Here is a 12,437-nt window from a genome sequence, read left to right on the forward strand (position 1 = left end):
ATCAATAGTTTCCCATCCCTTAAAAACATGACAAACAAGGCCAATACTCAGGGGGCGTAAACTTCTTCCTACCACTTCTTCTCCGTTTTTCGACGTCAATGCGTATGAAAGAGGTTCCATGTGGGTGATGTTCGTATACATATTGAGGAACTAATTGAGGACTTCACGAATTAGGCGTCATATTTTTCCTATTTACTCATCAACCAGTGATGGACGCTCCAGGTCAATAATCGCAAGACCCATTTCCAAAGAAACATTCAATACAAACCAACGATTTGAAGTACGTGTATGTAAAGTAAGAAATTAGGACGGGTTGAAATAAATTAGATGACCATTAACAGCAGGATATACAAATAATGTACTTTGCAAGTGTATATGTATATCTTATATGTATAAGAATTTATTTATTCATTTATTGTTCTTTGCGCCGTACTCAAGAATATTTCACTTATACGACGGCGGCCACCATTACAGGGAGGAAACCGGGCAGAGCCTGGGGAAACCCAAGACCATCCAAAGTATATGTACAAAAAGGAAAGAAACCTACCCAAGTCCACTGTGGATTTTAATGTCCCTGACATATTTAACGTTATCGAAGAGCGTCCTATATCGAGTTCCTTCCATATTAACCACACCGACCACTCCCTTGTTGCCGTCTGTAGCCGTGTAGAAAATGTTCTCCGTAGCAGGGTCAACGGCTATACGCTGAATCACGAATTTAGCTGGAAATGGAGAATGCCAAGAGAGCAATAAAAATTTCCGCATATAGTTCGTGTGCGCTCAGATAGCCATTCTGTGATGTCTAATTGAATGGCTAATATTCAACCGATCTGTCTTTGGGAACGCAGACGTGTACTTGCTTGAACATAATGACAACCACGTATCATCAAATGTGTTATAAAACTCAGAACCATGCTATCAAGAAAAAAATCTTAAGCATTGTGGTTATGTATTAACCAAAGAAATAAATAAATAAAAATAAGTAAGTAAACAAAGAAATAAAGAGGTAAATAATTGGTTGTGGCCTTTTTGAGGAACAGTAAAAGCGTTCGAGGGCTGACCGCACTTGAGAAATGTACCATGTAACACTTATGTAATGCAACTTCAGTTTTGGGAGTGTATGGGGCTGATGAGCCAGTGGGCAGAGGTGATGGAAGAACAGACTTCTCGACTGCCATTCACTTGTCAAGTCAAGCATAATGCAAAAGCTTATACAAACAAAGCTCATACAAACAAACAAGCTGAGTCGCATATTTTACGTCTTCAGGATGTGTCCAGGGCACGGATTTATTAAACAATTTGAAACTTAAAGAGATACAGAATCGATGCGAATTGGGTAACAGCGGAGATAGGGTTTTCTGGGTTAAACTTTGCAGCTTTTGTCACGCTTGAACAAATTTGACATACCTAAAGTTCAGCTTATGCCAGACATAGCCTGGACTTGTCTATCTCTCATAGCCAATCAGAATAGAGTCTGTATCCCGTTAAATCATAAACTGCCAGCGCTTAAAACGCCTAACTCAGAACAGGAAAGAGCTCAAATTGTGGTTGGTACTACATTGTCCTGTAGTAAAAACATCAGTGTATAAATTTTAAACTTCCAAGAGTAAAACATTTTAATTGTAGCTGTGTTAAATTTTTGAACTTTGGATAGTCTTACGACGATTGATAAATATGGGCCCAGAAGATGACAAATAAAATTTGGTTAAAATACTGTAAACTCAAATATGAGTGACAGTCTGTTTTTTCAAAGTGTCTTTGCTTTTGCATTATGCTAAGCTAACTTGATGATCAACGCGATGTCTGAGATTGAACCAACCTGCGTTGTGAAGAGACTTAGCGCCACTGCCATCCAGACTGGATTTCTTTATGACCCTCCTGTTCTGATCCGCCCAGTAAGCTGTCTGTCCCACGACCACCACGTTGGATACCATGGTGCCTTCACCAATGGCAGTGCCCGCGATGTTACCGTTGTTCAGGTTAACCTGAACAACCCGCCTGCTCATCGGGTCCGACGCGAAAGTGAAGTTATCTGACACCAAGTCTGAAACCGAAAGTGAAAATATTATTTATCAAGTATGAAATTTAATACATCTCATTGCAGGTATAGGATACATTTTGATTCTTTTGAATGAAGTTCATAAATAAAAGTGATTTCGAGTAATAAAAACATCACATTAACTTCATATCCGAAAGCGAAAGCGAAAGTACTATTCATCAAATCTAATACTAAATATTTTACTTTACTAGCATAAGGCTTTAACTCTTTAAATGCCACTGATGCGAATCCAATAAATTTTGGGAAAGAAAATCAATATATTAGTGAACGATTCTCTTTAGTGTCTTGAAGTATAGTGTAGATTCTAGTGTAGTGTGGATAATAATTTTATTTATTTCATATAAACATCTTTAGAATCAGTAAATTAGGTTCAAGCATCCCTATACCATAGCACCTCTAATGTATATAATGCATACATACAGACACGCATCTTCTCATACATACAAACAAACACGCGTGTATTCTTTGTTTTATCCATTTATCCCTTATACATAGACTATCTTGATGATAGATTGAAACATAGCCTATCACATTATACTGACTCTGGGCCAACCAGTCATGTTCATCCACCGAAGTGGCCAAGTTGACTAATGAGGATGAACTGAAAATGAACGTATCACATAGCATGTTTATAAAACTACAGAGAGTAAACTTACTCGAGTTGCAGGTCTTGCCATCTTTATTCAGTGTGTATCCAAGGTTACAAACGCATTTGCTGTCCCTGACTCCAGGTATGCAAACGTGCTGACACCCGCCATTCTTCACAAAACACCCGTCTGAAAGATAAATGAAAGATTTACAGTAGATGATTGGCTGGGAGTGGCCAATAAATAAATAAATTAAAAAAATTGGTTCCTGGTGTGGGGCTGTAGTTTCTACAGGGCTCTGTTAAGATGCTTTTGAACTGATGTAAATGGAATAAAATATTGGAACTCTGGGATTTGTGCATCAATGTAGGTGTCAATGACACGGTAAACATTTTGTTTTTCATCCCAAGCACTCTGTTCAATCTTAGAATAGATAACAATTTGGCGTGAATATCTTTTATTCTATTAAAAATTGCAAATTTCTTGCAAAGCACGACATAAAATTACAAAAACTCGGCTTCACATAGCTGGTATGCATTTTTATGAATAATGTCGACATTGAATTCATGCATTTAATAAAATGTCTTATCCCGCGCGATGGTAACTCGGCTCCAAGCTGGACTGATCCTTGTTCTCTTGCAGTGCTTGAGTAATACGTCATCACTTTGCCTACAAGACGTCATCGCAATAGACCACAGACTACACGATGATTTCTTTTAGGCGGAAAAGATTCCTCATTCCGTGAAAAAACACTTCGAAAGATGTAGGCAGAAGTAGTTCCTGATAACACTTTTCAATGTTTTTTCAATTAATGCTCATTTTGATTTTTTTTCCAATTGAATTTAAATGTGATCATATTATTTTTTTTATATTTATGTAGCGGTGAAGCAGTAATCTGGTGATTCGTTAGCATACCTCTGTCGGGGGCATGTCTCAATTTGTCAAAGATGGCGAAGTCGGTGATCTGGCCCGGGAAGCTGACCTGTAGCCTCTTGTAGGTCGTCTTATCTGGAGGCTTGTACATGTGAATCAGACTTGTGCCGTTAGACTGGGCTGTAGACCACATCAAAAATTTCTGCAAACGAAAAAAAAAAATAACGTTATCGACCATGGTCCACTGTGACAAAATATTTAAAAATATATTTTTCGTAACTTTCCTCGTAAATCACATAACCGGCCCCGATGGCTCAGCTGGTAGAGCGTCCGCTTCGAGGACGGTAGATTCATGGCCAATCGTTGGTTGGGTCACACCTAAGACATCAAAAGAGGAAGTTGTATCTTCCTGGCTTGGTGCTCAGTGTGTAAATTACTCACTATTTTGACTTGCTGACTGCGTGTGTGATGTGTTAAGTAAACAATATTTTGACCTGCATATTGCGTATATGATTGATTAAGTAAACAATATTTTCACTTGTTGACTGTGTGTGATTGGTTAATTAACAATATTTTCACTTGTTGACTGTGTGTGATTGGTTAATTAACAATATTGTGACTTGTTGACTGTGTGTGATAAGTTGATTAAACAATATGGTGACTTGTTGACTGTGTGCGATAGGTTGATTAAGCAATATTTTGACTTGTTCACTTCATGTGTGATAGGTTAATTATTTATTTATTTATTTGATTGGTGTTTTCCGCCCTACTCAAGAATATTTCACTTATACGATGGCGGCCAGCATTACGGTGGGTGGAAACCGGCCAGAGCCCATGGGAAACCCACGACCATCCGCAGGTTGTTGACAGACCCTCCCACGTACGGCCGGATGATAGGTTAATGACTTGTGGATTGATTTGTGGATTGCCTGTATGATTGGTTAATTGAACAATGTTTTGACTTGTTCACTGTGAGTGCATGATTGTGTAATAAACAATGTTTTGGTTTGTTGACGTGTATGTGATTAGCAAATTTAAAATAGTTTTACTTGAATTGTACGTCATAAAAGCTTGGTTTGTTTGAGAAGGCACAGGCCTGTTTAGTACGTAGAATGTATTCACTGACCCCGTAAGACACGATAGCCCTGTTATTGACGTTCAGCGTTCCCACGGCAGGTTCAACATTCCCTTCATACGTCACAGCCTGGATCTTGCCCAAGTCCGTCCAATAAACTCTGCCAACAAAACATAAAGAACATATAATGGAGGGCACACTTTCATGCTGCTCACAGTCACAAAGGTACAATTTCACACTTGCACACTTCCCACTGTCAAATGGGCACAGTTTCACACAGACCATTCTCATACGGCACATGTTCACACTTCCCGTTATCACATGAGCACACTTTAACACTGCTCATTGTCATACGACACACATCCACATTACCCGCTGTCACATGGGCACACTTTAACACGGCTCATTGTCATACGGCACACGTCCACATTACCCGCTGGCACATGAGCACACTTTAACACTGCTCATTGTCATACGGCACACGTTCACACTTCCCGTTCTCACATGAGCACACTTTAACACTGCTCATTGTCGTACGGCACACATCCACATTACCCGCTGTCACATGAGCACACTTTAACACTGCTCAATGTCGTACGGCACACGTTCACTTCCCGTTATCTCATGAGCACACCTTAACACTGCTCATTGTCATACGGCACACATCCACATTACCCGCTGTCACATGGGCACACTTTAACACTGCTCATTGTCATACGGCACACATCCACATTACCCGCTGTCACATGGGCACACTTTAACACTGCTCATTGTCATACGGCACACATCCACATTACCCGCTGTCACATGAGCACACTTTAACACTGCTCATTGTCATACTACACACATCCACATTACCCGCTGTCACATGGACACACTTTAACACTGCTCATTATCATACGGCACACATCCACATTACCCGCTGTCACATGGGCAGACATTTACATTTCTGGTTTCTTGCTACATACCTCAAAACTTCTCACTTGTCTTTTCACATTATTCATTGTCTAATCTAGCTCGTCACACTGCAAGATAGTTACAGTTTTGCACATGCACACCCTCTCACTGATCTCTTTCACGCGGATCTCCTTTCACATGGGCTAACTTTTATACGGCACAATTTCAGATGGGTACATCTTCACACTGTCACACTGTCACACTTTCACACGGGTACACTTTCATACGGTCACACATTCACACGTAAAAACTTTAGTACCGGCACAATTTTACACTGGCACACTTTCAAACATGTACACTTTCGAACGGGTACAAGTTCGCACGGGGTCAACTTTACACGTGTACACTTTCGCATGGGTACACTTTCATACTAGTACACATTCCCAGCGGTACATTTTCATTGCGGTACACTTTCATACGGTACACTTTCGCAGGAGTACAATTTCATACGGGTACACATTCGCAGGGGTACACTTTCATAAGGGTAAACCTTCATACGGGTACACATTCGCAGGAGTACACTTTATATGGGTACGCATTCGCAGGGGTACACTTTCATACGGGTACACATTCGCAGGGGTACACTTTAATACGGGTACACATTCGCAGGGGTACGCTTTAATACGGGTACACATTCGCAGGAGTACACTTTCATACGGGTAGACTAACGTTCACCATACTTACTTCTTTTTCTTATCATCGTACGTGATTCGTTGTGGTTTGTCGGCATGGGCGTTCGTCAACGGTGTTTTCTTCTTTTCGTCAAGATCATACATGGCTATGGCATTTGCTGAACCGGCTTTGATATAAAACAGATGCCTGATAACAAAAATGGAGAAAATAATTCAAAAGAGATATATAAAATATATATATCAAGAAGAAAAAAAGGAAAACAATACAATAAGTCTTCATTAGAAATTTGGTGATCCACCATCAATGATACTGTAACTCTTACTTTGCCAAAACCCAGACAATGAGATCAAGGAGTGAAATATCAGCTTCTTTAATCTTTCAGATTTTGCAGATACGGTAGAGCTGATTGGGTGCGTGGCAGTTATTGTACACTGTTTTTTGCTTGGTTTATTCATATTCAATTTATTTATTATTTATTTGGCTTTATTTGACTAATGTTTCACGCTGTACTCAAGAATATTTCACTTATACGACGGCGGCGAGCATTATGGTGGGAGGAAACCGTGAGGAAACCCATAATCCATGTTCCGGGCCTACAAGCTAAAATCGCGACGGCAGCTGAGTTAATATTGATAGCAGCGGCATACAAAGAGTTATACACTACAAAAACAAAGAAAATACCAAGTCCTTGTAAAACATATGGGTTATGATTGTATGATATCAGATACAATGTAAAAGATGAATTATGCTGAACATTGGCAGTGTTATAAGATTACGTCGACAAAAGGGACTGCCTATCAGAAAAGAAAACTGTGGTGAAATTAAGGATCGAAGTTTTAAGGCAGAGACAAGGCTATACATGAAGTACATATCAACCGAAAGATCATTAAACACCGTCTTTAAAACAGATTTTCTATATTAAAAATTATTCAACCGAGTTAAACGATTTTAAAATGTCGGATGCAACTACAAACAGGGACCCTGGGAATATCAATGACGTCACATCCGTATTTTTTATGATCATTCGACGAATACATTTATATATATTTGCATGTTTGAATACAGAAGTCTACAGGTTTGAGTGTGTTCAGTGACAAACACCTGATGTGGCGTCACTGGGCACAATAAAGGCAGAAAGAGTCTGCGTATCACTTTTTTGCTTAAAAAAGTGTAGTTTACTGGGTTGAAAATATCGAAAGGAAAAATAAATCGAACTGTCTGGCTCGAGTGTATATAGTGAACTACTTCTTTCCTGATCCATGTTTGCACTCACATACTATTCCTGTCCTATCTAAATAAAAATTGGTCTTTCCTATTACTTATACTTCACATTAATGTTTTCTTTGCCTTTAATACCAAAATCAATTATGTTGTTTTAGGATCATTCTACGATTGAGGTGTGATGAGAAGGATTACCTGTGGTAAGGATCAATGGTCAGGTCGCCCAGATTGGTATCTAAATGGACGTTCTCCACGGCACCGCTTTGTGTTATCCTCTTAATCTGATTGGCAATGGTATCAGTCCAGTACAACTCATTTTTAACATAGTCAAACGTCAGGCCTGTAAAAACACAGAAAGCGGGACATATTACAATGTGTCAAGTGAGAAATTAGGACGAGTTTATACGAAGATTGCATGAGATGTTCAGGTTCACATAAGTCGTTCCCGTGTACTGTTCATGTTCAGATGAGTTTTGTCCGGGTGACGTTCATGTTTACATGAGTGGCGTCCAAGTGGTGTTCATGTTTACATGGGTGGCATCCATGTGGTGTCCATTTTTACATGAGTGGCGTCCATGTGGTGTTCATGTTTACATGAGTGGCGTCCATGTGGTGTTCATGTTCACACGAGTCGTGTCCATATGATTTTCGTGTTCACATGAGTCATGTCCGTGTGGTGTTCATAAGTACTGTGTCCATGTGATGTTCATGTTCACGGGTCGTGTCCATGTGATATTCATGTTCACATTCTTGAGTACAGCGTATGTCCATGTTCACATGAGTCGTGTCCATATGATGTTCACCTTGAGAGGTGATGTTTCCTTGTGATGTTCGTGGCGCATGCGCCATAAAACCTTACCTCCTACACTCTTGACTCCGGACACGACCGTATTGGCCCCGCTGCCATCCATGTTCATGGATCGAATCTCGGATCTCTGTTTGGACGTATAGTAGATTTTCATGTTACGGCTGTCGATGGCCAGACTACGGATGTCGTCGTCGGATCTACCCTCCTTGAAACACTCCAGGGTGTCGGGGACGTCCCCACCCTGGGGAGCCGTCAGGTGGTAGGCACAGATGTCGGTACCATTCGTCAGAACTAAGGCGTGATGCGGGATCTTCGTTATTTCTGAGACAAAATATTACGTATTAATTATTCATTTATTTGTTTTTTTTCTATGATTAACATAGTCATATAAAATGTTGACATTTGTGATCAGATTTATTACACAATGCACGTCATATTTTGGTCACATACTCGTACAGCCCCCACTACCCTACTTGTGACTGTGTGCTGCATGTCAGATACTCTTGCAGTTTCCACTAGAATCCTGTTGACTACAAATTGCACACCACAGTTTCGTCTCCACTGCCCTACTTGTGACTTTGTGCTGCATGTCATATCCTTTTGCACTTTTCACTGCAGTACTATTGAATTTTTTGGTTAGATTTACTTACGGTCCTCAGTGAGGTAACAGTGACACTGTATGTCAGCTAGGTTTTGGTCGCATACTCTACAGTCTGCAGAGCCAAATGCCGGACTTCTGTTTGCAGGCTTTTTGGGCGAACTCTGGCAGACTGCACTATAGTGTTGACTTCACACAGGGCATTATACTTTGGTGACATAATTTTGGAGTGTACACAGCGAATATACGGGACAAAGGTTTGTAAATATTGGTCACATACTCTGACAATCTCCAATTTTGTGCTCTTGACTACACACTGCATATCATATTTTGGTCACATAATTTTACAGTGTCCACATTGATATCCGTGTTACCATTGTAAGTATTGATCACATACCCTGAAAATCTCCATTTCAGTGTTCTTGACTACACACTGCATATCATATTTTGGTTGCATAATTTTAGGGTTTGCACAGGGATACAAGTGACTTACGTTTGCAGGCTCGTCCGTCGTTCTGAAGCATGTAGTTCTCACGACACAGACACTTGGGGCTCCTGTTGGGGGTCAGAACACAGTCTTGGTCACAGCCGTTACGAGAACACGCACCTGTCAACAAGACAAGACACTGGAATAAGTAGGATTCTTTATCTAATGAAAGCCCCGTTCACTTGCAAAACTTGTGAAATGTCTGGTCTGAGTCTGCTCTGACGTTAGCTTTGACAAAATTTTGATCGGCCAAGGATCGCCAAAATCAACGTCAAATCGCGCTCCATTTAAAAAGTCTGACACAGTTGCCGTGGCAGTTTGTCACGGCGTTTGACACAAAAATGACATATTAAATGCGCCTCCACAGCCTTAAATGTGCAGACACTTACCCTCCTGACCTTTTAGTCTGAGAATTTATCGCCAGGGCAACGTTGATCTGTTATTCCTAAGGCCGCTTGAGCCGCGGATCGCGTGGTGGTGCTCGAAGCCACTCGCTGTGCTGACAGCCTCGGCACATTTGACAAAGACAGGTAACTGCATTAGGTTTTTAAGTGAAACGCACTCTGATGATGGCTTGGGGCCATGCTTGGCAGAACAAATTTTTGGCCAAAGCTATAACGTGAGCGCAATCTCGGACTATGAAATTCCCTAAGGCGACATTCACATCATGTCCCAACGACTCGTAGAATGCGACTAATGAAAAGAATTTAGGGCAAACGATACTTGGTACGTCCGGCATTTTGGGATATGTTGAATGTGGCAAGTATGTGCGACAAAGGTATTAGCGAAAAGCTAATTAACTAAGCTGAAATTAAAGCTAGTCCTAGTTTATGAAATGTTGACACTTTTGCCAAGAGAGTATGTTTAGTATAATCTTTCTCACTCAATCTTTTTCTTACGCTGTTACTCAAAACAAGCTGATTTTTTTTTAGAGTTTTAATGAATTGGAGTAAATCTTTCTTTACCATGAGAAACGGTGATTTAGAAAACCATGAATGTAACAAGTACTGAAGCGCCACTTTCTTGGTTTCTTAGAATACCGAAAAAACGTTGAAGAAATCTGATGAAAATTAAAACTGACAGCATGACTATAAAATTTCAGCATTCAGTGGACCTGGAATAATATATTAATAATTATAATAATAAGCTGTATAATTTAGGAAGAGCGGTAAAAACAGAACTGATAAAGAAACTGGAAACACGATGTAGCTTAAACTCGTGTCCAACCCACATATGGTTAAAAGGCAAAGCAGGGTTCAGGTGAAGAAAGCGGAAACAGCTGTGTTCTCGACTTATGGAGATAACTCGCGCCTGATTGATAAAAAAAAACCCTGATAACAATGATTGATTTTCTCAGTGTGTGCGAATTGGAACTAAAACAAGGACAGCCAGTTTTAAAAAACTTTATCTGGGATACTTTATGGTTGTATATACACATTTAGCCAGATGTTGTTCCAGCTGGTTACGTTGTCAGCGGCACCCAGACTCACCTCGTTTGTTGTGCTTGTCTGGCTGGTTCTCCTCGGCCCAGACCGTCAGCACACGGGCGATTCCCAGGGTCCTTTGGTTCAGTTTGAAGAAGGTTTTACCCAGACCATTGACCATGTCCAGGACAACCACATCGTCAAAGGTCGTGTCGGCAAGGAACAAGTGGTCCTACAGAAATGGCAATTGTGTTAGCTGTAGCGGGAAATATCTACATGTGATTCTGCCCCACTCCCCCCCCCTTCCCAATCCTTTACTGCAAATGGTGAAAATGAGTTTATGTTGTATTTAAAAGTGATTATCTATATACCGTGCAATTTGAATGCTAATTTCACAAGGTGGCTAGAATATGTTCCCTGGACGTCACTGGAAAACTTGTTTGATACATATACATTTCTGTGCTTGTAGTTTTGAAATTATCGATGAGCAACAAATATATGTTGAATGGTTTATTTTTTTATTTGATTTGTGCTTTACACTGTACACAAGAACGGATGTTTCTCGGCTTTACCATCTACACCTGGATTATGTTTTATTTATGAAAAATGCCTTCTTGCGTTTACCCTTTACAAATGGAATGAGTTACATTTGTGAATAAGGTCTTTTTGACTTTTCCCCTTGCAACTGGAATGTGTTTAATTTAAGAAAAATGACCCCTTGAAAATACCCCTTAGAGCTGGATGTTTTGATTTTGTTTATTTAGTTAGTTATTTCGTTATTATTTATTTATTTTATCGGTGTTTTAACGCCGTACTTTTTTCACTTTTATGACAATCACTTTTGTGACAATGTTAAGATTTATGTGTGGCGGAAACCGGAGTGCCTGGAGTAAACCACCGACCTCTGGCAGGAAACCACTGACCTCTGCCAGGAAACCTAGGATACCTCCTGACAAAGCCGCAGCCCAAACAGCGTGACGCGGAGTCGATCTCATGCCTCTTGACATAAAGCAGCTGTCGATACAAAGACAGCTGTATTCGAGTCTCTGACCTCAGTGTCTCATCGCTCTTAAGAAGAATCTATAAATCACGGCAAAATCAGTGCTTATCGATTTATTATTTGATTTATTATTTGGTGTTTTATTCTATACTCAGGAATATTTCACTTATACGACGGCGACCAGCATTGTGGTGGGAGGAAACCGGGCAGAGCCCGTGGAAACCCACAACCATCCACAGGTTGCTGCAAACCTTCCCACGTACGGCCTGAGAGGAAACCAGTATGAAATGGCGCTTGATTGTATACACATGCATATATATGTTTATACCTTATAATACGAGAGGCCGACCGGCTGTCCTTGATGTGAAGTAAATATGACGTTTCTCCCAGTGCCGTCATACATCACCGTTTCTACTGTATCACGTGATCTGTCAACCCAAAATATCTGACCGTTGTCCGGTTTGAGCGTGATGTCAAACGGATTGATGAGTCCTTGAGCAGCCAGCACGACTTGCCTGCTGCCGTCCAGCTCGGAGCGAACGATCCTTGGTGGGTCCGAAATGTCCGTCCAATACACATATCTGATAAAACGGGAGAACACATGTGATAAATCGTACAGCTGGAAGCCTGCTGGATGTATTGGTGTTCTACGTCGCACTCAAGAATATTTTACCCGCATCATAATGCAAGAAACTGCCAGCAGTACTCCACGAAC

At 40.6% G+C, this 12,437-nt stretch overlaps 1 protein-coding gene across 1 annotated transcript in view; it reads right to left on the reverse strand.

The window, feature by feature from the left end:
• The window catches only part of LOC135479188 (low-density lipoprotein receptor-related protein 4-like), a 39,848-nt gene that overhangs the window by 6,827 nt on the left and 20,584 nt on the right, over positions 1-12,437 (reverse strand). The window contains exons 3-13 of the mRNA XM_064758970.1: positions 12,051-12,303; positions 10,789-10,954; positions 9,305-9,418; positions 8,265-8,534; positions 7,601-7,745; positions 6,236-6,370; positions 4,646-4,754; positions 3,562-3,721; positions 2,716-2,835; positions 1,820-2,044; positions 548-722 (exon numbers count right to left, since the gene is read on the reverse strand). Coding sequence (XP_064615040.1) covers positions 548-722; positions 1,820-2,044; positions 2,716-2,835; positions 3,562-3,721; positions 4,646-4,754; positions 6,236-6,370; positions 7,601-7,745; positions 8,265-8,534; positions 9,305-9,418; positions 10,789-10,954; positions 12,051-12,303 — 1,872 coding nt within the window. The remainder of the gene's footprint in view (positions 1-547; positions 723-1,819; positions 2,045-2,715; positions 2,836-3,561; positions 3,722-4,645; positions 4,755-6,235; positions 6,371-7,600; positions 7,746-8,264; positions 8,535-9,304; positions 9,419-10,788; positions 10,955-12,050; positions 12,304-12,437) is intronic.

Source organism: Liolophura sinensis, chromosome 12 (assembly GCF_032854445.1).
Source record: "Liolophura sinensis isolate JHLJ2023 chromosome 12, CUHK_Ljap_v2, whole genome shotgun sequence".
Classification (NCBI taxonomy): domain Eukaryota; kingdom Metazoa; phylum Mollusca; class Polyplacophora; order Chitonida; family Chitonidae; genus Liolophura; species Liolophura sinensis.